The sequence below is a fragment of the Mya arenaria genome, chromosome 3, assembly GCF_026914265.1.
Source record: "Mya arenaria isolate MELC-2E11 chromosome 3, ASM2691426v1".
In the NCBI taxonomy this organism is placed as follows: Eukaryota; Metazoa; Mollusca; class Bivalvia; order Myida; family Myidae; genus Mya; species Mya arenaria.
Genome location: NC_069124.1, coordinates 55,297,574 through 55,325,406, shown reverse-complemented (window position 1 = coordinate 55,325,406; position 27,833 = coordinate 55,297,574). Strand labels below are relative to the sequence as shown.

Below are 27,833 nucleotides of genomic sequence, written 5' to 3'. Positions count from 1 at the left end.
TAACAATAACATACCTGTTTCTTATTTGTTTGAAGGTTTACATCTCTGTTTTCTAATTAACTTTTCTGTAAGTTAGGCAGCTATAAATCTTTTCAGAAAATATAAAGATACGATTTTTCTATATGTAATGGCTTATTTAGCAGACATATTTTAACTATTGTGTCCCTAAGCCCCCAAATATAATAGATTATTTTACTGGAAGGCAAAAAGAACAAAAGTCATTGTCATTGTGCTAATTTCATAGGAGGCAGTTAAAATCAATACAGATTCTTCTCTGCGGAACATTTCTATTTATTATGCCCCCCTTCGAAGAAGAGGGGTATAATGCTTTGCACAGGCATGTCGGTCGGTCGGTCGGTCGGTCCGTCCGTCGGTAGACCAAAGCTTGTCCAAGTGATAACTAAACAATTCCTGGACATATGGTCATCAAACTTCACATGAAGGTTGGGCCTGACCAGTAGATGACCCCTATTGATTTTGGGGGTCATCGGGTCAAAGGTCAAGGTCACAGTGACCTTTAATGGTAAAATAATTTTAAAGCTTGTCCGAGTGATAACTCAATAATGCCTGCACCCATGGCCCTCAAACTTGACATGGATGTTGGGCCTGACCAGTAGATGACCCCTATTGTTTTGGGGGTCATCAGGCCAAAGGTCAAGGTCACAGTGACCTTGAATGGTAAAAGGTTGTCCGAGTGATAACTTGACAATGCCTGAACCCATGGCCCTCAAACTTGACTTGGAGGTTGGGCCTGACCAGTAGCTGACCCCTATTGTTTTTGGGGCTCATCGGGTCAAAGGTCAAGTTCACAGTGACCTTGAATGGTAAAAGGATGACCGAGTGATAACTCAACAATGCTTGCACCCATGGCCCTCATAATTAAATTGGAGGTTGGGCCTGACCAGTAGAAGATTCCTATTGTTTTTGGGGGTCATCGGGCCAAAGGTCAAGGTCACAGTCACCTTGAATGGTTAAAGGTTTTCCGTGTGATAACTCGACAATGCCTGCACCCATGGCCCTCAAACTTGACTTGGAGAATTGGCCTGACCAGGAGATGACCCCTATGGTTTTTGGGGGTCATCTGGCCAAAGGTCAAGGTCACAGTGACCTGGAATGGAAAAAAAGGTTGTCCGAGTGATAACTCGACAATGCCTGCACCCATGGCCCTCAAACTTGACTTGGAGGTTGGGCCTGGCCAGAAGATGGTCCCTATTGATTTTAGGGGTCATTGGGCTAAAGGTCAAGGTCACAGTGACCTGGAATGGTAAAAGGTTATCCGAGTGATAACTCGACAATGCCTGCACCCATGGCCCTCAAACTTGACTTGGAGGTTGGGCCTGGCCAGAAGATGGTCCCTATTGATTTTAGGGGTCATTGGGCCAAAGGTCAAGGTGACAGTAAACTTGAATGATAAAAGGTTGTCCGAGTGATAACTCAACATTGCCTGCACCCAAGGCCCTCAAACTTGACATGGAGGTTGGGCCTGACCAGTAGATGACCCCTATTGATTTTAGGGGTCAAAGGTCACAGTGACCTTGAAAGCGAACTCGACAATTCCTGTACCTATGGTCATCAAACTTGACATGAAGGTTGGGCCTGCCCAGTAGATGACCCCTATCGACTTTGGGGGTCATTAGGCCAAGGTCAATGTCACAGTAACCTTTAACGCAAAAAAGTTAACAAATCTTCTCCCACTGATATCTCAACAATGCCTGAACCTATGATCATTAAACTTGACATGGATGTTAAGCCTGACCAGTAGATCACCCTTATTGATTTTAGGATTCATAGAGCCAAAGGTCAAGGTCACAGTGATCTTGAAAGGTAAAAGGTTGTCCGAGTGATAACTCAACAATGCCTGAACCCATGGCCTTCAAACTTGACTTGGAGTTGCATCTGTCTTGTAGAGGACCCCTTATGATTTAAGGGGTCATTGGGTCAAAGGTCAAGGTCACAGTGACCTTGAACGAAAAAAACTTGTCTGTGTGATAACTTGACAATGCCTGCACCCATGGCCCTCGAACTTGACATTTAGGTTTCTGGTGACCAGCTAATGACTCTGGATTTTGAGTTCATAGAGTCAAAGGTCATGGTCATAACACACTCTATCCTCACACTTCAATGGTCATAATCTTAAAACTGCCTTAACGGCAACAAATCAGCTGTCATTTCGGTCCATGCATATTTCATTCAATTGTCCATATAATCCTGACAACATGGCGCTCAGGGGGGGCATAATGTTTGACAAACATCTCTTGCTTAATCAAATTTACAAAAGCTTTTCATCCTTGAGCCAGAGAAGTTGTCACAATGGTTGGGAATTGTTGCAACACAGAAGAGGTTTGTTTCCCTTAGTGGACCTGCTGTCTCAAAGTCCATTAAACCCCTGTTCATTTCTCTGGTACAGCAAAGCAATTAACCCCCTGTTCATTTCTCTGGTACAGCAAAGCAATTAACCCCTGTTCATTTCTCTGGTACAGCAAAGCAATTCACCTCATGTTCATTTCTTTGGTACGGCAAAGCAATTAACCCCCTGTTCATTTCTCTGGTACAGCAAAGCAATTAACCCCTGTTCATTTCTCTGGTACAGCAAAGCAATTCAACCCATGTTCATTTCTTTAGTACAGCAAAGAAATTAACCCCCTGTTCATTTCTCTGGTACAGCAAAGCAATTCACCCCATGTTCATTTCTCTGGTACAGCAAAACAATTAACACCCTGATCAGTTCTCTGGTACAGCAAAGCAATTAACCCCCTGTTCATTTCTCTAATACAGCAAAGCAATTAACCCCTTATTCATTTCTCTGGTACAGCAAAGCAGTAAACTCCCTGTTCATTTCTCTGGTACAGCAATGCAAATAATCCCCTGTTCATTCCTCTGGTACAGCAAAGCAATCAACACCCTAGCTGTTCATTTCTCTGGTACAGCAAAGCAGCGGAAGGTGCATTTTTTCAGATTAGATGTAACATAAAATTTGACCTAAATTTTGGACCAATCAAATGCTTTGTTATAAAAAGTTTGAGTGTCTCTTAAATACTTACTACAATAAACAGAAAACAATAATCATACATGTGTATTTATATACTATTTATATCATTCAATCAAGGTTGTTTATTCTTTTTTAAGAATATTTCTTGTTTACAGTGATGTTACTTATAATAGTTAAAATTTAAAATTTTCTTTCAGCTTTGTTAATCCTGGTATCCCAGCGTGTTGAGATTCCATTCCTGGACAACCACACAGCCTCGTTTGTAAAAGACACGAAAACAGAGCTCCGTGGGGCACCTGCTACATCCATTGAGTGGATGATTCTTGCGTATGTGGTGGGATTAATATGGACAGAGATTAAACAGCTGTGGGACGAGGGCGCGGATGAGTATTGTCACGATATGTGGAATATACTGGACTTTGTCACCAACGCGCTGTATATTGCCACACTCACTCTCAGGGTTATTGCATATCTACAGGTAAGCAATTCTTGTTTGAAAAGAAATAATTCATATAGGGTAAATGCGAAAATCAAGTAAACGTTTCGAGATTAATCATTATGGAATGCTGCTAATATGCACATAGACTATAGGCGGTCCTGTCCGTAACTTTGTCAGGCATGGGGGGATTTTGAAATAGAGTGCTGCACACAAAGTTGATGATTTGCTAGCAAGCCAAGGGTCACTACCTTAAAGGTCAAGATCACACTTTGATGCATATTCAGTATAGGTTGTGGTGTCTGGGCTGTAGCTTTGTCTGCATGGGGGGATTTTGAAATTAAGCCGCACAGATATTCTGCACATAAGGTGGACATGTTGTGTGCGTAACCCACTTCCCTACCTCAAAGGTCAAGGTCCCACTTTGAAGTTAATACTTATAGAATGCTGCATACATGCACATAGAGCAAAGGTGGTCATATTGGGGCTGTTACAACTTTGTCATGCAAGGGAGAAGTTTTAAATTATCTGATACTGATTTTCTGTGACATGTTGGGTGCAAGCTCCATGTCCTTTGTCCTTATCTCTGGATTATTTGTGTGCCAGGTCTCTACCTCTAAGTTAATCACTCCCCCACACTTCATGGGATCGGTAATATCATCCCCAGCACCCCAGCGTATCATAATCTATATGATACCCTGGGCAAATCAGCTGCAAAAATCTAGCACTGATAAATAATTATAAGGTGAAATCCAGCTGCTTGATTGGTTGCATGAGACACACCTAATGCTGTGCGGAAATGCCGAGAAGTTCATAAGTAATCTCGGTTCGAAATCATCGAATGAGATCACAGCTTACATATAGCAATTAAAAGCAGGATATTGTTAAATATGCTGATAGCTATTCACAAAGGAGATTCTTTCCTTTTTGTCATCGGCTATTTCATTGGTCGGAAAATGCTTATGAATATTCAAGATTTACGAAGTTTCCCTAGCCAATTTGCCCAGAGTTTCATAAAGGTTATGATACACTGGGGTGCCGAGGATGCCTGAATATATGCTTCTATTTTATGTCAGCTTTTCCTGAATGTAGGCATATTTCATTGATTTGTCTGGCACTTCAGGGGCATATGTCATAAAGAGTGACAGTTCTTGTGTTATACTTAAAGTTTTACTTTATTAAAATTTTAAGAAAATTCTGAAGAGTGATTGGAAAATTGTGTTATGGCGGATGAACATGACGGGTTGTCATGTCAAGTTCTATATCTAGCTAAGCCATAAAAATGCTATTACGTCATCATTAGCAGATATTTCAAAGAGAACTGAATTAAGAATGCAGTTAATGGGATGTGATCATTAGTGCCTGACAAATGAGGTCAAATCAGAATATAGTAGTTTGTTGCTTAATGTGTTAGAACCACGATTTTCCAATTTCAAATCAGTGCAAAAGAAAGGAGGAAAAAATATCTGCCAACTTTCATATTACATTATGATCAAAATATTGCAAACACCCTGTTTTGACCTTAAATGATTGAGCAATCTGTCATTTCACTTCCAATTTCAGTTGAAATAAAGAATAAAAATACAAATTGCCATAACTTTATTTGTAATGTATTTTGGGTCATTTATTCTACATATTAGTAAGGCCAATATTAATCAGTTGCTAGATTGTCATCTCATTTTTTGTTTTTAAAATGGCGGTGGGGGGGGGGGGGGGGTCGACATTTTATATTACTATTTCACCGCTGAATATGTGTTCATGCTCTTTCTTTTTGCATAAGGGACCATATACATGTGTATAAGCATTTCTAGACAGACCATGAACACAATCATTACAGGATTCTCCTTTTTTACATGTGAATGTGCATTGACACAGTAGGTATGAATAAACGCCGTTCCTGGACAGTACCGGACTGATAAACAAACAAGTACAGACCCTTTTTTATTTGAGTCAATAAAATTTAAGGGTTTGTGGAAAAAAGAGGGGGCAGACAGGGATGAAAATCTAGCAATTAATTTAAAGTTGCCTAACAGATTAAGTAGTTCCCTTACATATGGTAACAAGATTGATATCAGCAGGCATCATAATTTAACATTACTGGCATCAATGGCATGAACAAAACAAATATCTTATTTGAACTTTGCATATCTTAATAATCATTACTTATTTCACTCCACTGTTGCCCCAGGTTCAAAAGGAAAGAGAACTAGGCCGCACAGAGCAGGCAAATCTTCAACGCCGAGAATGGGATGCCTACGACCCGAATCTGATCGCAGAGGCCCTGTTTGCAGCAGCGAATATTTTTAGCTGCCTAAAGCTCATCTACATCTTCACTGTGAACCCCCACCTTGGGCCACTTCAGGTTACACACCACACTTATCATTTATATGTATAATTCTATGTTAAAAAGACAGCTTTGACCTATATTTATGAGCTTATGCAGAAAAATCATAGCAGTTAATAAATATAAATTAACGTTTGACCAGAAGGGACTTTGTATTATTGTGAAAGATACTACTTAATGATTTATATTGATGTTATGTAAAAGAAACAACTGTTATACATTGTGTAAAACCATTATAGTTAAATTAATTGCAGGTTATATTTCATTTCTTTATTTCAACTGCAATGGACATTGAATTACTAATTTTGTACCGTAATCTTTTAAAGCAAAAGCTTGTTTGTAATAGTTTTGGGGTATTATTCGACATATTCTTTTTCTACTCATAAACACTTTCATGTGAGTTCGTTTTGTGGACACTTAGCTGGACAAGTGGGTTCCCTCCAGGTACTCCGGTTTCCCCAACAACACAAGCCCACACTCGCTTAACTTCGTGACAATGAGATTGATTAATAAAATGTTAAAATATCTTGTAAAATAAATAACAATATCGCGTCAAGTGAGGCGTTAAAAATTGACAATTGGACAACAAATATGTTAAATCACACATAATGCTGGATATTTCTTTCAGATCTCCCTCGGCCGTATGATAATGGACTTGATGAAGTTTGCAGTCCTCTATCTACTGTTGCTCTTCTCGTTTGCGTGCGGCCTCAACCACCTTCATTGGTACTACTCAGCTTTAAGGCGGGAGGAGTGTAACGTGCAGGAGGGACACCAGGTGTACACGGCTGATGCAAATGGGAACACCTACCAGATGGACGCAGATCCATGTGATAGGAGATTTAAAAGTTTTGCCAAGTATGTTGATAACAAAAGTTGAAAAGTTTACTGTTACTACAAGGTTGAAAGTTTACCACTTTATATTAGATGTTCAGTTTTTAATTGAAAGGCTCTAAGGGTTATAATTCCTTCGAAAGGGGGGGAGGGTGGTGAACCCCTCTTTGATTGTGATAATTTCGACGGACATCTTTGTTTATCAGCTGTTAATAAATGCAATTCATCCTTTTGATTTTACCACGGAACAATCATACTTACTTGGCAAAAACCCGTGGTTTCGTCAAGATCATATTTACCTTGTTCTCAATCCTTACAATTTGGGGACAAATCTCAACTTGGCAGGGGAGTATGTTATGGTTACCTATACAGGTGTTGAGAAGGTGTGTAAGCAGTCCGGTAGCCCAGTCGGTAGAGCAATCGCCCTGATAGCAATGGGTCCCGGGTTCGAGCCCCGGTCTGGCTGCACACTTTTCTCACCCTGTGACATTGGCACAAGCAACTAAGCATGTTAGCCAAATGTTTACCAATTGACTATGGAATATTTACTTCACAATAGCCAGGATGAAACAGATGCCCTGTTGTTACAGAGTTAAAATTTGTAACAAAATCACGGTAGTTAATAATTGTGACATCAAAAAGGTTTATGGGGAAAAAAATGTTAACATGACAGACAACAACAGGGAAATGTTTCTTGAAACTTTCACACCTAATTTCAACAATAAAATTTTGGGACCTCTGGAGAGATAATGAAACCATTGAATTGCTAATTGCATAACAGCAGTGCTGGAACTTTCTCGTTCTCAATTTTCTTGCCAACACATATGGGACTCGTATACTTTAAAATGCAATTTGTGTTTCATCTAACAGGCATGAGAGATTGATTCATAACTCATCACTAAGCACTTGGATTATCCTGTTTAAGGTCTTAAATAACCTTTAAGATCTTCCAAGGGACTTCCTTCTCCTGAACCCCCAACCAGGGTTTTGCCCTAGACCCAATGGGGTCTTAGCAGCCACCTGGCCCGAGGCAAAATTTTCAGGTTAATGATTATCCCAGCTTTTATCCATGTTACTATTTATGTATGTCCATTAGCAACATTTATGAAGTGGTCCCATGAATTATTTTTTTATTAATATAATTGAGGTACAATTAAGAACTTAGGAAGTATAACCAACTAAACTGATAAGATTATAAGTATCTTCCATGGTTGAGAGTGTAAGATAGGTTCATCCCGACCCGAGCTAAGGGTGTTTTGTGGAAACAAAGTTTACAGAGTTTCCGCAAACCACCCTGGGCGAGGGTTGGGATGAACCTACCTAACACGAGCGGCTATGGTAGATGCTTTTTCCCCCACCTCAGTTAAAAATATAAAGTAAAAATATATTTTTTGCTGGAACTCTTTCATGCGTAGTGAAAATAAATGCGTATTGATATGTGATAATTTGTGGTTGTCATGGATATGCGCACAGTGATTCAGATTATGTTAATAGTCAAATCAGTCTTTAAATAGTTCTGAGAAGAGTGCAGCATTATTTCTTGAATATAGTGTAGACACTTTTTTATGTTTCCATTTGAAGCGAGAAATAATCAATTAACATTCTAAATATTGCCTCATGGCAATATTGCTATAGATGACAGTCATTCAACAAGGGAGGTAATTGTGTGTTGACAATAAAAAAAGAGTTCCATACGGGTACTTGTTTTATCTTTGCCTGTGGGCAAGATAAGAATTTCTAGTATGGTTAAATTTTTGGATCTACTTATCTGAAGTGGGAGAAAATATTGTCCCTGTCTTTGAAACTTGCATTGACATGACAGTGTACCAGTGTTTCTTTCATTCCATATACAATTATCAGCCATCATTGTCTTATAAACTAAGAGCTAAATCTAAAATTGGCATAAAAGCTGCTTTACTTTGAAATGTATGCACATAATTTTTATAAATTCTCTGTTACATTTGAATTTTAAGTATAATTGCATCTTTCACTGAGTTCATGTGTCAATTAGTTGCATCTTTGGGGGAATTATTCCCATTCAGTGACAATGTCACATAGCTAGAGTTGGAAAGAGTTGCATCCCAGCTTGCAATATATTTCCTGAATATTGATCGTCAGTTATCATGTTAAAAGGAGTTAAAATACCTCATTAAAATGATAATTGTAGCACTATTAAGTTACTGCTTCAAATGACATGGGATGTATTGACTGCTGCTGGTTGCTCACACCAGACATGTTTTCAAAGCTCTCAGGGAGCGAGATAGCAATATTGCCATAAAGCACATCACTTTGACATTTAAACTCCTCTTTAATGGAGCATCCTTCTTTAGGAGAAAAACATGCACTTAATGGCGATGCTGTTGATGCATTCATGTTTTCTGAGGGCAGGAAGATTTAATGAGGGTAAAACAATCAGATATTGATTGTCTTGCTTGACTGAGTGCAATTTTCTTAATGAGAAAATATCTAATTATGGACAAAATATACAATTTTTCTTAAAACTTCTAAAAATGCATTCGTCCTGATGCACACTGCACATGTCATTTTTCAGCAATAAAAATCGTATTAACACATGGCAGTAAAATCTGGTGGTGTGTAACCTAAAAGTAATGTGTAACCAAAGAGTAATGTTTAATTCTTTGGCTGGGCATCCTATAGATTTTTCATTCAAATCAAATTTGAATGACTTTAGATCCTATTTCAGTCTGTGAGAAATCAACCAGAAACTTAACTTGCTGTCTCAAATTACTTTCTTTTCCTAAATGTGGATAATTTAATTCCCTCGAATTGTATTGCAGTCTGGGATCTGTCAGAATCCATACTGGGCAACAAGTTTCCATACAAAAAAATCAATTCTCTGAAAAGTAAAATAACATCAAACTCTTTTATTCCAGCCTTTTTGAGATCAGTCAGAGCCTGTACTGGGCCATCTATGGTCTCGTCGACCTGGATCATCTTGAACTAGAAGAGGACCATGAGTTCACGGAGTTTATCGGCAAGCTCATGTTCGGCAGTTACTCTTGGATTGGCTTTGTTATCCTGTTGAATCTGCTCATTGCCATGATGAGTAACTCCTACCAGAATATCTCGGTGAGTTGTTAAAGAGTTGTGTCCCTTGCACAAGCAACTGTTTTCAATGATGACTATAGGGTAGATAAGAATTTATTGAGACGAGAACATTGATGTTTATGATTACTGCATTGTCACATAGAAAAACAGTATGACACCAATAAAATTTTATTGGGATACACATGAAGAGCATGTTTTAGATATGTTTGCCCACACTAAACATACCTATTAAAATAAAGAAATTAAGTAAAAATATGATACAAAAATATGATAACCAATTTATTAGCTTTAATCTCCAAACGTGTAATTTCACCTATTAAATTTGAATGTTGAGTTCATGTTTTATTTTATTTTTTCACTAAATTTTTAAACGTATTCTTTTGTGGTTATGTTTCTGGCTAAATAGTGTTTTAAACCTATAAATGCCAATTATGTACCTACCACAGAGCCAGGCAGATGAAGAGTGGAAGTTTGCACGTTCTAGACTGTGGATCAGTTACTTTGATGAGAGCGGCACCCTCCCCGCACCTTTCAACATCATCCCAAGCCCCAAAACATTCTACTACATTCTGCTCTGGTTTCGGGAAAAATTGTTCATCTGCTCCAAGGATCGGAAACGAAATCGCTGGCAAAGCATACGGGTATGCGTGGATAATTGTGACTTGCTACTTGTGTTTTATGATCCCCTGTTTGTTTAGCTGCATCGTTGGATACCCCTGATACACTACCGCACTATTATTCTTGTGAACTGTGGGTTATTTGGCTAGGAAAATCTTGTTTAATGTCATAAATAATTAACATTCAATTTCATTAGAAGAATTGTCTCCCCTGCCTCATGCATATTCATTTGAATGAGATTTTGTAAGTCAATTTTCCACGGCGTGTATGAAGTGTAACGAAAGAACGTACCGTGGTTGCCAACGATGGTTTAGCTGTTCCACGATTAGTTTCATATTCATCATAAATATCATTTAACAGTACTTGACATTAACATTTATTTTACATTAGGCTTGTCTGGGGGGGGGGGGGGGGTTGAGAACATTGTTGAGGTACATGTATTGTTATTTAAAAAGTGTCTCAGCGCTTATTTCATCTCTATGTGAAAGGCAATACTTTAGACATCATGTATTAATGTAAAAATTGATACAAAAGTTCATAAGAACAATATGCCTGTACAATAACACTGGCTTAATTATTGGTTGAGTTATGGCCCTTGGTCAACTGAGCAAAAAAACCCAGACAAGCATTGGTTCTAATCGAGGGGTGAATGCGAAAAGGTTCTAAGTGACATTAAATAATGGAGAAGATAAAACCTTTTTGCGCTTTCATCCCTTGTAATGTTTTATTTGTTACTGTATTTCCTAGAAAGAATATGTTAATGTTGTTTACTGTTGAATTTCAAAGCACTCATTTATTTGGTTTCTTCCTATTTAATCTTTTGTCTGTCAATGACCAGTTTTGTACCCTGAAAAGAAATGATACAATCTGCATTTACATTTCAGCGAATAAGATTCTTTAAAGTAAGAAATAAGATATGTTGTATGGAATGCCCTTTTTGTTTTTTGGTGCAAATTAACCGAACGTTATGAAAAGTCAAGTGATAAGTATCGTTTTTCGCCTTTGATTTTGCATATTCCATTAGTTAGGAACATTAGGCTCAAATAGAACTCTGCTTTAGTTTGGTAATGAACTACTATGCTCCATTCTAATTTTCATTCCTGTAATCTAGATGCAAAATATAGAAGCTTGCATTCATTTCAATCTTGCAGATACAGTGTGTGTATATCACAGGATAAATTGCGTCATAAATGCTACGTCAGAAGCACTATTTTGCTTTAAACTTAGACTTTAACTTTACCATTTCTTCACCATTTTAAATGAATGCAGTCTACGCTGCTTACGGAGGCCAGCCTTCAGTCTTTTTCCAGAGTGAGATTGGGAGTTTAGTTTCTGAAAACACTTCAACAAACCTTTTCACAAAATTGTCACCTGGTGGAGCACTGTCAAAACAATAGTTTGGAAACAGGTTTGTCGAAGTGTTTGAGAAAATCGAACTCCGGTAAAACACCAAGGTTGGGCTCTTAAAGTTGCATAGACTGCCCTTTGTTTCAATTTAAATGGTGAAGAAAAAGAAAAGTTATCTTTGTTTTAAGTCTTTATTTAAAGCAAAACTTTGCTTTCGGACGTAGCATATATATAGTAACTTATCATGTGATATACACTCACTGGGATAGTTGATATACATGTTCGCAGTGCTAATGCAAATAGACAAATAATAGACTGATCATATTTTCATTATACAAAAAAAAATGATAACATTTTGATCTTCATTGTAGAATAGTAAAGGCATTTGGGTACAGGTAAAGATTTTGCATGTTAAATCTACTAAAAATACTTTGACCATTATATTTCTTTGACTACAATATGTGGCCACGGACATATAAACCAAATATATGGTTTACAGGTCCGTGATAAGGCCAAGTTATTTCAATTTTTCTTCAAATTCATTGAAAAACAAGCAATTGTTTAAGACATTTCGGCAATGAGTCCTGAAAATGCACATGTTTTGCAACAAAAACTGTACTGATTAATAGATTAGATTAATGCATATTTTGTGCATATGTCCTCCAAATTGAGTGCACCTGCTCAATTATCCATCTTGTTTTAGCCAGAGTTGTCAATTTGGCCTTGTTGTCAGCAAGCATAAACATAACACTCAATCATTCAAGATATTTGAATGAAACTTAGTACACATATTGCCAGAGTCACAAAACCCAAAGTAAGTAACACTTTTGTGCAACAGGGCCCATAACTCTTGTTCAGATATTATGGGAATAGGCCAATTCTTGTAGGTACAATTGCAGTCAAAGGAATAATGGTTTAACTTTTAGTGTAGTAAGTTTCATCTGCATTTATGTAGTGACTGCCTGCACTCAACTGTATAAAACTGGTGTTGTTTTTTGGTTTGGTCAAAGTTAGCCAAAATGATTTTTGATTGGTCAATATCTATCCATTGATTATTACTAACCAATCATATTTAATCTAAGGCACCTGCAGACAACTTATCCATGTTTTATACAATTGGATGCTGTCTTCTTAATCTTACCTGACTATCAAACAGATCCTTTTGTGGAATATATACATATATCTTTTGAGAAACAACTAATCATTTTTTTGTCATTTATCATTCACTTCATAATGTGCATACTTGTATACTGTTCTTGCATTTCTTCTATGTGTTACTCTGTTTTTTTGAAATAATATGGAACAAGCATGATTTGGAAAAGTTTCATGTTTCAGTCAAAGAATAAACATTGTACATCATTACTAACTCATTATGCTACCCTTTGGAGAAGAGAGAGTATATTGCTTTGCACATGTCAGTCGGTCAGTCAATCGTTTGGTCGGTAGGTCGGTAGCTTGTCCCAAGTGATAACTTGACAATGCCAGGACCTATGGACTTCAAACTTGACTTGGAGGTTGGGCTTAACAATTCCTTCTATTGATTTTGTGGTCATTGGGTCAAAGCTCAAGGTCACAGTGACCTTGAACTTGAAAGTTTGTCTGAGTGATAACGTAACAATACCTGTAGCTATGGTCCTGAAACTTGGAGGTTAGGCATGACCAGTAGATGACCCCTGTTGATTTTGAGGTCATTAGGTTGAAGGTCACAGTTACCTTGAAAGTAAAAATCTTGTCCAATTGATAAATTGACAATATCTGGACCTATGGTCCTCAAACTTAACTTACAGGTATGAGTGTGACCAGTTGATGACCCCTATTGATTTGGACTCATCAGGTTTAAGGTCAAGGTCAATGTGACCTTTTATGCCAAAAGCTTTTCTGATTGATAACTCAACAAACTTGACTTAGAGGTTGGTTGTGACAAGAAGATGACCCGTATAGATTGATACCTTGAAAATGCCTTCATTCTAATCACACTAGTATGGCATGAAGATACTGCACCTGAACAACACGATATTAAACCTTTTGAAACTTTCCTCAATCTTTGAATGAACCTTGGTCATGAAGATACTGCACCTGTACAACTCTATATTAAACCTTTTTGAACTTTCCTCAATCTTTGCATGAACATTGGGCATAAACTCATAATCTTAAAACTGCTATCCAATGTGAAATGTCAAATCAGCTGGCATTTAGGTCCAGCATATTTTATTCTATTGTCAAATTATTTGTGACAACATGGTGCTCAGTTGGGCAAAAAGTTTGACAAACATCTCTTTTCTCCATTCAATAAAATTATGATCATTTCATTGTTATAATAGAAATTTAGCCTTTCTTGAACTTTAACCATGATTGTTTTCGTTTTTAATATTTAAGGGAATGCAATTTATATTTGATGAATGTAGATAAAATAACATGCATTATTAAATGATTTTTTCAGAAAGTGGTGAAGAAGCTCAATGAAAGAGAAATAAGATACCAGGTAAATATTGGTTACTATCAGAATCATATACACAAAAACGGGCTCTCCAGCCGGTCCTAGTTTTTTTAAAGTGCTCTTATTTTTACTGAAATGCTCCTAATATTCCTAGTTTTTCATTTGCAGAATTATGTCTGAAAGTTTCAATTTTGTGTTTTATTGTGTTTTGAAGATTTTCTTGAGTGAAACAATGTAGAGATGTTCAGTTGACTTGCCTTTGCTACTGGCAGTAGTGGTTTCTTGTCACTGATACATAATTTGACCTTCACCCATGGTGATTTAGGGTTGGACTATGCTGAATTCCTAGTTTTCTCCTAGTTTTTTTTCAGATGTATTGCTGGAGAGCCTGCAAAAACAAATATTGGACCTTTTGTATTTTAAAAATACTACCTTGGATGATCATGCTGTAGCTGCTAGTAACTTAGTAACCAGTCAGAGAAAAATCACCCTTGACCCAAGAGCTTTGGCCCTTACTATACCCCTGGTTCCCAAAGTGAAATGGGGGCTATGGTAAAAATGTGTGTTATTACATCCGTCAGTGCATCTGTCCTATTTTTGTCTGGTCCATATCTTTCTAAGTCATGGTCGGATTTTATAGTTACTTGGCAGATTAGTGATCACCATAGAATGAGAATTTGTGTCCCTACCTTCAAGGGCATGGTCACAGCAACCTTCTGAACTTATTATGTTTTGCTATATAAGCCTTAGTGATAATAGTTTGTGTCCGGGCCTTTTTCATTCATGGTTGGATTTGAAAATGATATGCAAGAATAAACATCCACAGGATAAAGACACGTCTGTCCGTCAGGCTCCAATTTTGTGTTCATGGATGGATTATTTGGCAGAAGTGACTATTATAGTATAAGGACATGTCGCCATTACGATATGAGTCCCTACCTTCGAGGTAAAGGTCACTGCAATCTTCTGACCTAAGTATGTTTTGCTTATGATAGTTAGTGTCTTGTCCAAATTTTTTGTCATACATTGTCTAAATTAAAATTCTGCGGCAAACGGGACCACCTTGGTATGAGAACATGTCACGTACAATACCTGTGTCCCTACCTAAAGGTGAAGGTCACAGTTACCTTCTGAACTTATGTTTTGCTATATAAACCTTTCTGATGATATTTTCAGTCTAGTCCAATATATTTTTTCATTCATAGCTGGATTTTGAAATGATACAGCAGATTTGCACCCATTGAATAAAGACACATACATCTGTCTGTTCAACCTGTTTCTTGCATTCAGATTTCAAGTTTGGTCCATAATTGGCCATAATACCCAAAGGTCCCTTGACATAATGTCCATCACAAACTGATGTACAGCACAGATTTCAATGCATTAGGTAATCTTTCATTTCCTTATAGAATGCTATGTTTTTCTCTTTCAGTTTTTGTTGAATATATATGGTAAAACATTACAGTTAGTTATTTTCCTCATGTCTCTACATTATTGACAATTCTGTGGCATGTTTAAACACTTTCCACTTGGTTTCTTAAATTGTTCCATCCAGGCAGTATTTCTGATACTTGGACGTGCTGGGGTATTAATCACATTCTGTGATAGCCCTTACTTTTCGCGAATAATAAGCATGGTCTGTAATGAAATTAAATGATTGATGTCTTGTTGCAATGTGTGCAGACATGATATCTCAGATAACTTGAACAGAATTCAAATAGCCAAAAGTTCTGGCACTTCAATCAATCTTGGTTTTTTTCTCCTGCTTATGCACAAAATGCTTTTAAGCATTCCTACTTTTCAACCATTTTCTTACTTTTGAAAAAGGCTTCCTACATTTTCTTACCTTTTGTTAAAACCACCTATAATAATTAAATTGTTCCAATTCTGATTTTTAAATCAGTTTTCACTTTATTTTTATTTGTTTTTCTCAAATACCTCGCAGAGTCAAAATGGGTGTAAGAAATTTCTCCTAGTAATATTATTTTTTACTCAAGCATGCTGTTAAAATTGCCTGTCATAACTTGGATATTTGTCTATTAACTTTCAGGCAGTTATGCGAGACCTGATAAAGCGCTATGTGATGGCCAAGCAGCGAAGTCCACAAAGGGGAGAGGGCGTGACGGAAGACGATGTGAACGAGCTAAAACAGGACATTTCCTCGTTCCGATATGAGCTCCTAGAAATCCTCCGTAACAATGGCATGAAAACTCCAAACCTCAATTCGGGAAAGCCTTCTAGTAAGAAGAACCTGCTGCGTTACTGGAAGCGATTCGCTGACAGTGAAAGCTTTGATAGTTTAAACAGCTTCGACCATTCATTGTGATGTTTCGGAGATACTGTGATATTGTTTTGTTGTGTTGTCCACTTGTGGTCAAAGTTACATGGACTCTGTTGCTATGGAAGCAGATGAGATTTTATGATGGTTGTAATGACTTTTTCACTTTATTATATTATACAATTGCCAAAATCAGAATTCAGATATATCACATAATTTAGAGTACATTATTAAGAAAGTTTATCCTTTTCATAGTCATTCAGTTACCGACACCCAAATCACAAGTCATGGCAACCATTTCTAGCATTATGCCATGCTTTCCTTTGTTTTATTGAAATGTCACATTGTGCTTCACATGTTTTTAGTGGCAGTATTATTGATCTTCCAGTTTAAGTCAGTGCAATATATTTTTATGATTTTCTGTTGGTATTTTTGTGGTAAATGTTATTCTTGTGTTCACTAGTAGCTCATCCAGCTAACAAAAATTTCCATATATCTCTCGTTGTTGTTTTTCATGTTTTTTCCCCATTTTGAATTGTCCATAGTCATTTGTACCATTTCACCAGATTTTTATCTTTCCTAATACACTAACATTTTTGTATATATATACATATATATATCTACGTAGTTAATCTATTTTTTTCATTCCATGCACGTTTAGAGATTATTCCAAACTTTTTATAAATGTTTTGTTTAGAGATTTTATAAGTGTTTCAGCTGCCCCACCCACCCATCCTGTACATGTCAATCACTCCAGTCTGACTTCCGCACAGTTTGTAAGGTAATATTTCTCATGCATTCAAAGGGCATGTAGCATCTTGTAATCATATATTGTATCCATCTTTATCTGAGGTGATGGGATAAGATATAACTATTTCTCTTCATGTAACTCTGGAGTATTTCTCACTTTCAGTGACATGGATTTTTTTCTAATTACCAGTTTAAATTAGTATCAAAGCATGACTAGAAAACATGACAACATAGATGTAGGACATTACCAGTTTATTTGGTATTATAAGCCAAGAAGACAGCCTTTCTGCCAAATTGATTCTTTGGTAAAGCAAGGATAAATAAAAACTTACTAAGTGATGCCCCCCAGCCCCCATGGTCCAGGGACATAGTGGGAGAAACGGGCTGTATTTTTACCTTCCAGGTGGCCCCACAGTGCAGAGTGAATGTGGAAGTTTGGTTTTTGCATCGAAAATAGTGGCGAATGGGCCTCCCTTAGGATGTCCCTAGGGTGCAGGGGCAGTTGGCAGGGATTTTACCATCAGTTGTGCTTGCAGGGCGGGGATTTTATCTAGGATTGGCTGGACCTGGAAAGTCAAAGTCACCACCATTCCCCGGACCTGAGGGGGGGGGGGGGGTGTTGCTACATGTCATGAGATAGATTATTAATGATTAAAAGTCATTTATTTGTTGTAAAAGATAGTACTGATTAATTAGCAATTGTATTATCTAAGGTGTCTAGTCCCTTTAAGGCCCCTACAAAAAATTGCAGATGCCCTATAGTAATCTCACTATCCATCTATTGATATGTCTGTTTGTTTATTTATTTATTTTCTGTACTTTAACACATTGGAGATACTACTTTATTAATCTACTCACAGCCTATTGTTTGACAAGTAATGTATCTCTTCAATATTGTCAGATTTATAGCCCTAATTTGTACATTTATTAAAATTCAGCAAATTAATTAATTTTTCATCATAATTTGAAATGTTTTCAAAGGACTTGAATGAAATTTAACCATCAATACAGGCAATGTAAACTTGTGTGTAGAACAACAACCATAAACTCAGTGACCCATTGTTACCAAATTTCCTCCCATGATTAAACAAAGTGCCTAAGCACAATTTAATTGGCAAAAAAGTATGGAAATTGAATTATTGAAAAATGGTGATACATGTTTGACTTGTGAGCATTTTAAAACCTTATCTATCTGGCTCACGGTTCCTAATTGTGGTTTAACAATGAGAGTGAACAGAAATTGAGAGGTTGGGAATGGTAAAAGGCCCATAGCCACTTGTGCGCAATGAAAACAAATATAACTGTTCTTTTGTTCGCTATTACCTCCCTTGACAAACAAGTATGTTATATATATAAAAACATTCAAGAAGTAGAGCTAAATTCTACAATGCATTCATGGAGGTGTGTGGTTGTACCCATTTGTATAACCATAACTCTGTGATACATCGGGCCCAAAGTTACCTCCCTTCATATTAGATATGATTTAGAATAACTGTATTGATGTTTCTTTTGCTTGGAACAGATTGTACACAGCTCAAGAACTCTAAATCTTTGAACCATACTTTCAACATTTATGTTTCCTCTTTATTTATCTTAATTTATATTCACACATTGTTAGTTTATTGTAAATAAGAACTGTATATAATTCAACATTAGCTAATATCTCAGAAAAAATTGTTTACGATCTAAGAGCAACAGACTTATGTTTACTGTTTCCATATGTGCGAAGATATCCTTGACATTAAGATTGCCCCCCCCCCATTTGAAATATGCTATCATTCATTGCAGGGTGCTTATCACATACTGTGATGGCTCTTGTTATAATAATCTGTTTGTTTTTCAAAGAAAAACAACAGTCAATGTATTGTCATAGCCTTAATGTTTGCAGCAGCATGTGACAAAAAGATGGTCATAACTTGAAACTTGGATCATTCAATGACAATTATTTTCATTGTTATTTTATCCACAGAGAAAACAGACGGGGGGCTTTGGCATCTGCAGTTTGTGATTGTCTTGAACATACCTGTGCTTTCAATGCTAGTTTAATATTGCATGAACAGATGTTCAATTGTTGTTTTTCAGCTTTAAATGTTTAGGTAGAAATCCTCTCTAAGTCGCTATGTTGGCAGTAGAAATATGTTCATTCTAGTTGGTTTTAAAACAGATTCTTGCAATTTGATGTAATACAATAGTTTTCTTTACTGTAGATTGATAAATTATAAATTTGTACTTTAAAATCAAACCAGACTTTAATCATAATTATTGTCTAAAAAATGTATTCAATATTGAGTCAATTCGGCTGTGTATGTTTAGTTACAATAAAAATTGTGCCTCTGAGAATCTTAATGAAATTTGCTTCCTTAACTCATAATTAAAGCTGCACTCTCATATTAGTTATGTACAGATATACCATTTTTATGACTTTTTTTATTTTTCGTCTTTGAAAGAGCAAATTTTTTGCGTAAATATCTGTAAAAAAAATGATATAAGATTGCTTACAAAAATTCAAATCGTAGATTTTCATAGTTCAGTTCGAAAATTAATGTTTTATGGCGTAAACCGTTATTATCAGTTTAAGAAAAATGCATAAAACATCAATTTTTGAAATTAAATATAAAAATCTGCGATCTTATTTTTTGTCAGCATTCTTATAAAACTGGTTTCCATGATTTTTTTTGCAAAAATTGGCTCGTTCCAAGACAGAAAATAAAAAAGTTGTCAAAATGTTCAATCTGTGAGTGTGCAGCTTTAATATCTCTTTAGCTATATTATGAAATTTAATTAATGTTTAATGACTGAAATAAACTACCAGTAGAAAAAAGTAACTGTTCATGATAAGAAATTTGTCTGTCAAAATATCCTAAAAGGCATTCTATAATTGAATTGCACGTTTGTCCGTATCAGTGCAGCAGTGATTCTCAGAGATAGGCCTGTACATCCTTGTGACACTAACATGTGATAATTTTCAGATATGAATGATCTTTAAAAGTTGCTATTTCTAGCATGCACTGTAGCTTTATTCCTCTGTTGTACATACAATCAAATACTGGTAATACTCAAGCCATATATCCACCTATTTCAGACAGAAGACTGTCAAGAAGGAAAAACCAAAGACGCTCCTTGGAGACTCTAAAAAAATCTTTCAGCCCAGCAAACAATGTTGATGGTAGCTCTACAGTTACCCCCAACACCTCTTCCCCGGAACTCTTGACGTTAGCTCAAGAGTCGCCTGAGCTACTTGGAGGGTTTCGGCCACCACCAATATCACGCGGGTGTTCTAACGAGATTCCTGAAACAATTCAAGAGGAATCGGAGAGTAGACGGGGGAGCTTGGCAGAAATTCGGAGAACAAGCATGGAAACATTACATAAACAGAGCTTACACAGTCACTTTGAGACTTTAGCTGACATTGCCCAGAGCTCAGAGGAGTCAGCTAATTCTGTGTCGATAAATAATGATTCTCTTGCTACAGGGCAAAATACTAAAGTTATCTTTAGCAATACGGAACTAAACAGGGCTGGATCTACTAGGTCACAGACTTATGGGAGTGTTGTGCGAAATAACAGTGAAAAAAATCCCACAAATAATGTTTCTGAGGACGGAAATGAAAGTGTGTCCCTTCAAGTTAGTGATAGCTCACCATCAGTGAAGAGTTTGTCAAACAATACAGGAAGTTCTGGCCGTGTTCAACCATTAAAAAGTGACAGCTTTGAAAAGGCTGTTGGTTTCCTGTTGGAATCATCAGTGAAAAAGAATCAGCAGCAGACCAGGAAGCGTGTTAACTTTAACTATGTATGATGGGTGTCATGGTGTTATGTGTCATCACTCTGTTCTTTCATATCATGACCATCCTGCTTAATTGTAGGTTTTTCTTGTGTATTTCTATTTAGACAGGCTTTCTACTGACTTAAAAACAAAAAAGGAACTTCAAAGTTGTAGATGCTTTTACACAAAATGTTAGGGTAATGTAAGTTCTGAAGAAGCCCTGACACACAAAATGGAATAAAGTAGGAGTTTTTGGCCTATTGCCTTTTTTTATAAAAAAAATAGTTTTTCTGCGCATTGAACACTTCCAAGCCATGTATGTGTGGTTCCTTCTGAAAAATTGACACTGTCAGAGACAGAGCACTTCTCTTAACAGTCTCAGTTTTAATATTCATTGGAAAATACACTTTTTAAACAAATAGGTGTAAAAGATCATTTGGCGCAATGTCTGTGATAACTTGGGTATGCATCTTTAATATGGGTTTAGTGGGAATGTGTATCTGAGCTGTTTCAGGCACGATATAACAGCCAGGAATAGGGCATACCAATTGTAGAAAGCCTGGTTAGTCTATTATTTCTGTTATTCAGATTAGTGCCATGACAATAGGAACATGAAGGAAGAACTAGTAATGCCACAATCTCAATTATTTAAAGTATGGTAAGGCCAGAAAAAAAAACTGCCCCTACCTTATTTATAAGAAGTGGTTGAAAAATCAGGAAAATAAAGCTTAAATTTTCACATATCTTCAAGAAAAAATATATAAAACTGCCAATATTATTCAAAATCTGGAAGCACATGAAAACCCCCCAAAAAAATTCAGGCCTTACTGTAACTCGATCATACTTTAAATGTTACCAAATATCTTGTTTAATTGATACATTTGAGCGTTGTCCCACAATACCGTGTGAGGGTTGTCCCACAATAGCATGAGTATAAATGCTTTTGTGTTTTTGTTGGCATGAAATGTCTCTTTACTGCTCAGTTTTCATGCTGGAATCGCTATATAACTCTACACTTAATGAAAACAATGAATAACTTAATAAGAACATTGGCATTCATGTCAGAAGCCTTCTTAATGATTTAATGAAAATTTGGTTGATGCCATTAGCAGAGACATGAGAGTAAACACTATGTGTAACCCGAACAAAAGGTCAGGTGCATGCCCATTATTTTATGGATATCTATGTGAGTATTTATACCGATGAAATACTGAAATACAGATGTAAGTACACAGGCGCAATTATGAAAATTACAATTATCTCTTCCATCAGTGATATAAAAATTGCCAATGGTGAAGTTTCATTTAAAGTTGCAAGAGGTTACGGTAGGTTTGAATATTTTTAAAATTTTCACCAAGAGCTTTTTTTCTATAGACATAATGTTATTCAAGAAACAAATTAATTAAGTTCACTGACACAGCTTTGCATCCTAATGATGGATGGTGTACCTTATAATTTCTGGACCGGTAAGCTGTACATACCTTATAAAAGGTCTAATTTGAGTATCAAAACTCTGATAAAGCTTTTTTAAAGTCTACAAGAAACCTTAGTAACCTCTTGAAGTGCAACAAAACTGGGATTTATCAAGCACAATTCGTCGACTGAGTTATGACCCCATTGTATTTTGTTGCAAATTAAAGATATGTGAAATTAAAATCTGTCAAGCATTTTAACATTTCCTTCATTCATAATCTGCAGATCAATTTATTAACAACATTAATCAATTCACAGCAATATTCCTATAAATTATTCAATCCATATTAATCAATCATAAAAAAGTCTGTATTGACTTTCAAATATGACATTGACATTTTAGATGAGAGCAAAAAAGTTGTGCTCTACAGGTTGATTAAATTCTCATTAGAATAGCAAATCATTCCTATGAGGTTCATATTAACATTAAACTCGAAGTGTGACCTTGACTTTTGAGCGTGCATTTTATGCGTGACACACCTTGAATGGGGTTCTGTGATGTTTGATTTAATTGACTTTTAATAGTTAAAAATTTATGGACCAGTTGCTGATTATTGCTGTGAAATCCATATTGTATAAGTTATACAGTATAACATTGACTTGCATTTGTGACCTTGAGCATGAATTTAGGAGGGACAGACAGACGGAAAGAAAACAAAGAGGGAATCAATTAAACTTCACATAATTTTGAAAGACGCAAGGATGGACATGCAGACAGTGCAATGACGTGCCAGAAATGTGAGACATTGAAAAACTTCACATAATTTAAAAGAAGCAAGGACGGAATGTGCCAGAAATGTGGACATTCTAATTGGAATTTAGACACATGCCAGAAATGTGAGACATTTTAATAGGAATTTAATCAAACTTCACATAATTTGAAAGAAGCAAGGATGGAATGTGCCAGAAATGTGGACATTCTAATTGGAATTCAGTCATGTGCCAGAAATGTGAGACTTTTTAATGCAGGACAGAGAGTGCAACTATGTGCCAGAAATGTTGGACATTTAAATGGGAATTCAATCAAACTTCACATATTTGGAAAGACGAATGGGCAGACTGTGCCAGAAATGTGGATATTTTAATGGGAATTCAATCAAGTTTCAAAATATTGGAGAGACACAAGTACAAACAGACAGTGCAATTATCATGTTCACTGAAATATGGGTCATAATTTTTTTGATAAATAAGGCACATAATTTGAGGTTAATGGGCAAGAGTTTTGCTTAATAACGGTCATGACAAGGCAATTGATTGTATTTTTATGTTATAGATATTAAGTTAATAAGTTGGTATTGTTATTTCTAGTTGTGGCGATTTTTGAAAACCATAAGCGAATATTACTGGCTTAGGTGGCAATAAACTGATTTTGCAGACAATACACCATCATTGTTTTGTCACAAAGAATTTCATTATATTTTGGGACATCCCTCATTCATTTGTGATCATTCTTACCAGTTGCAATATTTATTTTTAAGCAATATTCCATATAATTGATAATCTTTTATTTTGTTTTTTGAAGAAATGCCGCAATTCCTCATTGCTGTTTTCAATGTGTTTTTGTTTCTTTGAATCTGCAAAAGTAAACAACTAAAGTGGTCTAAATTTAAAATTGCAAAATAAAGATGTTATCATTTAAGAAAACAATAAAAAATACAGTTCAGACTTTCTTTTGTACAAAGGAGCGCATTATATTTTAATATTATACATATATTTACAGTATATATATATATATATATATATATATATATATATATATATATATATATATACTGTCACAATACTGTATTTAGCAGTCATCCTATTGCAAGGTTTTAAAACATTACAACACCTTTGGCCAATTGATCAGAACTTAGTTAATTTTAACAATGTGATAAACCACATTGTTGTTAACTTTTATAAGTGACCTTTTTGAAGATGAGCATATATATTTAAATAGAAACAAGTTTTGTTGAAGCAGAAGTGTCTCAAATCTTGTTAGAAATACAGCAGAAAGTGTCTTCAAACTTCCAGAGCAGTAACGATTTGAAATTTGACAATGATGACTTTAACAACATCGTTAACTTTAAAGAAGTTCTGAACAATCAGTCCATTGATACAAGACGAAAATAATTGTTTTTAATTGCAAAGAATATCTACAGGGAAATTGCAATAAGTTCTAGGTTCTAAGTTGATTTGATATACATGTAAGTACAAGTCATTTTGTTGCTAGACTACAAAGTGCATCGTAATCTATTATGTTTAATGGTATTTCATTTTTAAATCAGATTTCTGTGTTGGTTTTTGTTTTCAAAACCGACTTGGCCTACATTATGAACTCAGAAGTTGTGACTTGTTTTTACCCTCTTCATTGGAAATGTAATTGTATTAATAAGACTTTTGTTGTAGAATCTTAATAACTGAGAGCATTAATAAATTGTTTTGTTATGTTCTTTCGTGTCCTGATTTTAATCATGCATGTACCTGAAAACAAAACCAAAAGTAATAAGACTTTCTTATAATGACGGCATTGCCAAGGACTATCAAATAATGAGGACATTGCCAAGGACTTTCTTATAGTGAGGGCATTGCCAAGGACTATCATATAATGAGGACATTGCAGGGACTTTCTTATAGTAAGGACATTGCCAAGGACTTTATTATAATAAGGACATTGCCAAGGACTTTCTTATAATGAAGACATTGCCAAGGACTTTCTTATAATGAGTGCATTGCCAAGGACTTTATAATAATGAGGGCATTGTCATAGACTGTCTTATAATGAGGGCATTGTCATGGACTATCTTATAATGAGGGCATTGCCATGGACTTTCTTATGAAGACGACATTGCAATGGACCACCTTATAATGCCGGCATTGCCATGGACTATCTTGTAATGAGGACATTGCCAAGGAATTTCCTTTGAGAACATTGCCAAGGATCTTATAATGAGGATGTTGCCAAGGACTTTATAATGAGGGCGTTGCCATTGACTCTTATAATGAGGACATTGCCAAGGACTTTCTTATAAAGAGGACATTGCAATGGACTATCTTATAATGAGGGCATTGTCGTGGACTATCTTATTATGAGGACATTGCCAAGGACTTTCTTATAATGAGGACATTGCCAAGGACTATCTTATAATGAGGACATTGCCAAGGACTATCTTATAATGAGGACATTGCCAAGGACTATCTTATAATGAGGACATTGCCAAGGACTTTCTTATAATGAGGAAATTGCCAAGGACTATCTTATAATGAGGACGTTGCCAAGGACTTTCTTATAATGGGGCATTGCAAAGGACTTTCTTATAATGAAGGCATTGTCATGGACTACCTTATAATGAGGACATTGCCAAGGACTGTCATATTATGAGGACATTGCCAAGGAATTTCTTATGAGAACATTGCCAAGGATCTAATAATGAGGATGTTGCCAAAGGTTGATATAATGAGGACATTTCCAGGGACTTTTTATAATGAGGACATTTCCAAGGACTTTCTTATAATCAGGACATTGTCAAGGACATTATTATAATCAGGACATTGCCAATGATTCAATGTGTCCCAAGTTTTATGTGAAAAGCTATTTAAGTTGAATTGATCTGTCTGATGCCAACAACTGCGACAACACCAAGACTTGGCCAATATTTGGACTTTCTCTTGATGACAGTAATATTAGCACTAGTAAATTTCTACCTGGAAGGCTATGTGTTGCATTCAATTAACATCATCACTACATTTTTCCTTCCTCAAAAGTTATTACATCAGCATGAAGATTCGTTGAAATATATGCTGTGCACATAGCAGATTATCTTAAAATAAAATATTTTTTTCAAACTTTTTCAAGAATACATGTATATAGATTTTGAATGGACACAACAGGAGCCATATAATCATACCTGTCTTGACCTTGAATGAGCAAGGTTGAACTGATATTCAAAATGGTTGATTAAACCACAAGTATTACACAATGTAGCTTTGCAGATCTTTTCATTGTTAACATTTATGACAAAGCATTTGGACATCCTTTAAGCTTTTCAAGAAACTATAATTGTATGACCTTTCACCCCTTTGACCTTGACCTTGGTAGACCAAAATAATGATAAGCACTCTGTGCGAGATATTACTATTCCTGAAGTCATTTCAAAAACCTGTAAGAAATTCAAATGAATTTTGAGTAGAAACCACATAACATTATCTAAGTTTCTGAAACAAACTTGACCTTCAAACTCTTTTTGAAAGCATTGCAACCCCACAGAACAACATACTACCATGTCAACCAGAGTTTAGTGAACATTCCTGCCACATGGGATAATGTTAAAATAAATCCTTCAAGTGTTAAACACAATGCAATGGAAAATCAGGTTTCCTATTTGCACAACCAGGTATGACCAACTCAGACAAGTGATGGATAGACAACAATCAGACATGTATACAGATGGACAAGGTTTACTCTATATCCTTTATATATATGCAAGGACTTTGTCTTCAATACACCAACAATGTAAAGCCCACCATTGTATTGAAATATTTCAGTTCAGTTCAATAGTTCAGTGGTAGATTGTAGGAAAATGGTTTCGTTCTATTGGTTTTGTTCAGGAAACAAATTACTCATGGTGAACATTTGTTACAAAACCATTTTAAAATTCCAAAACCCATGGCCAAGTAAAAACCAGGAAAAGTGTGACCTTGATCTTAAAGTACTGATTGTGTCTTGTACATGAAACACTGGCTTCTCTAATTGTACATTAGTGCAGATAATTTAAAAAACAACAACAATGTATGACCAAGCCACCGATAAGACATGGCAATATAAAAATTTTGATCACTGTCTTTTTTGTGTCTAGACCTTAAGACCTTCTGATATTGGTCTTACATGTAACACACTGGCTTCTCACGGTGAACACTGGTAACATCATAATTGAAATCCCCCAATGCATGGACAAGTTACAGCCTGGACAAGCAAAATTGCAAGGAATTTTGACCCATGATCATTAAGTGTGACCTTTGACCTACAGCCATGGGTCTTGGACATGATGAATGTTTATGCCAAGTTGTTTTAAAATATGCTTATGCATGGCCAAGTTTCAGACTGGACACAAATTATGCTGCCCGCATGTCCATCCATTATATCCCCTCAGAACACTTTGTTACCATGTAGTTTTAGACCTGCACATTTTGACCTTGAATTCAGTCTCGATGATCAATACTTTCGAATTCTAACACCATGACTAGGGCAAAGAAAAGTTAACAAGACCGGCTATTAAGTATTCAAAACTTCGTTTTTTATGACAGACATACCAGGCATAAAAAGTAGAAGACAGTTGTGTAAATTTGTTGACACAAGGTGTACAATAAGTATAAAGAGCAGAATTACCAAAATGTTTTCCTAAGGTAGAATATGGCAAAAGGTACTACAAAAGGTATACAATACACGTATAAGGATCCAACACAATTACCAAAACTATGTTTGTGATATAAGTAGGGTATTCATTACAAAATGAC

The 27,833-nt window shown here is 36.0% G+C and overlaps 1 protein-coding gene across 4 annotated transcripts in view; it reads left to right on the top strand.

Moving 5' to 3' along the window:
- LOC128225941 (transient receptor potential-gamma protein-like) overlaps positions 1-24,007 on the top strand; it is a 92,900-nt gene extending 68,893 nt beyond the window's left edge. For 2 of the 4 annotated variants that reach the window (XM_052935834.1, XM_052935833.1), the window contains exons 5-13: positions 3,187-3,467; positions 5,614-5,787; positions 6,398-6,627; positions 9,498-9,693; positions 10,119-10,313; positions 11,175-11,192; positions 14,078-14,119; positions 16,125-16,314; positions 20,185-24,007. In XM_052935834.1, the coding sequence (XP_052791794.1) occupies positions 3,187-3,467; positions 5,614-5,787; positions 6,398-6,627; positions 9,498-9,693; positions 10,119-10,313; positions 11,175-11,192; positions 14,078-14,119; positions 16,125-16,314; positions 20,185-20,900 (2,042 nt within the window). In that variant the 3' untranslated portion in view covers positions 20,901-24,007. Of the gene's footprint in view, positions 1-3,186; positions 3,468-5,613; positions 5,788-6,397; positions 6,628-9,497; positions 9,694-10,118; positions 10,314-11,174; positions 11,193-14,077; positions 14,120-16,124; positions 17,134-20,184 lie in introns of all 4 variants that reach the window. The other 2 variants (XR_008259674.1, XR_008259675.1) reach the window with 2 other exon arrangements.
- The last annotated feature ends 3,826 nt before the right edge of the window (positions 24,008-27,833 follow it).